This window comes from Myotis brandtii, unplaced genomic scaffold (genome assembly GCF_000412655.1).
Source record: "Myotis brandtii unplaced genomic scaffold, ASM41265v1 scaffold317, whole genome shotgun sequence".
Lineage (NCBI taxonomy): Eukaryota > Metazoa > Chordata > Mammalia > Chiroptera > Vespertilionidae > Myotis > Myotis brandtii.
Genome location: NW_005362155.1, coordinates 1,847,104 through 1,848,215, shown reverse-complemented (window position 1 = coordinate 1,848,215; position 1,112 = coordinate 1,847,104). Strand labels below are relative to the sequence as shown.

General features: G+C 58.6%; 1 protein-coding gene across 4 annotated transcripts in view; it reads right to left on the bottom strand.

Annotated features, from left to right (window-relative positions):
• Positions 1 to 1,112, bottom strand: part of PIGQ (phosphatidylinositol glycan anchor biosynthesis, class Q) — a 16,978-nt gene extending 15,866 nt beyond the window's left edge. For 2 of the 4 annotated variants that reach the window (XR_001362896.1, XM_005870367.2), the window contains exon 1: positions 1,051 to 1,111. Coding sequence is in view for 3 of the 4 variants with exons in the window: in XM_005870367.2 (XP_005870429.1) it covers positions 1,051 to 1,064 (14 nt within the window). In the remaining variant the exon portion in view is untranslated. Of the gene's footprint in view, positions 1 to 1,050 lie in introns of all 4 variants that reach the window. The other 2 variants (XM_014543016.1, XM_014543017.1) reach the window with 1 other exon arrangement.

The window sequence follows — 1,112 nt, the reverse complement described above, 5'->3', positions numbered from 1 at the left end:
CGAGCGTTCCGCGCAGGCAACGTTCCTGTCCCCGGAGCCCGGGGCAGGCGCGCGTAGTTTCCTTGCTTTTCCTTCCTCGCAGCGTCCTTGTCCCTTCCTGCAGCATCCTTGTGGCCCCCCCTACAGTGTCTTTGTGGCCGCCCCGCGTCCTTGTGCCCCCTCCAATCCGTCTGCAGCACCCCAACACCCCTGCCTTCCAGTCCCTCCACCTTCCCACAGTGGCTGAACCTCCCCGGGTTTCCTCATCTGAGGGACCCAGGCTTTTGAAGGTCCCCCACCCTCCCAGAGTGAAAGGAGACCTATGCCCCATGTTTAATTCCAGAAGGAGCTGCCTCCCCACCCCAGGCTGGCCCCTCCGAACACTGGTTTCTCACCCGCCCCACACCCGCCCCAGAGACAGGTGGGCTAGGAAGTTGTTGGCCCCGGGAGGACCAGCCAGAGGCTTCAGGCATCTGATCTGATTGTCAGGAGTGGGCCTTGCCTCTTCTGCTCTGGGGTATAATACCCTAACACCAGTAGCAACAACTACTGAGCACCTTCTGCATACGTTTTACATTGACCCATTTAATGCCCCCGCCCACGGGGCTTGGGACGTATGGAGGGAACCTTATCAGAGGTGAATGGCCTAAAAACTACAGAACCCAATATCCTGGTGATAAACAGGAGCACCCCATCATCGGCCTTCAGGAGCAGGACCAGGCACTGTCCCCTCCCCCCTGAAGACCTCTTGCCGGCACTAGGAGCCTGTCTGGGCATCAGACTCCGTCACCCGCACTTTCCCACCGTTTTGGGGCCTCCTTTCCCTGCTGTTTTTAAGTAGCAGGAATCTGTCTTCATAGGAAGGCTATCCTTGACTTGACCACTGCCTGGAACCCTCCCAGCACCTCCACCCAGGAACTGGGAGCTGTTTGGTCCTGGTTTACAGAGGAGAAAACGAATGATCAGACAGCCTGTGAGATAGTGTCACATGGGAGAAGTGGCCAGGGCCATGAAGGCTCCCAATCCAGTCATGTGACACCAAGGGTAATCCCTCCTCTGCCGCCCCCTTACCTCGGCTGGGCCATGAGAGGTTGCAGGAGGCTTGGAACCTGGGGCGTCTCTGAGGATGGGGA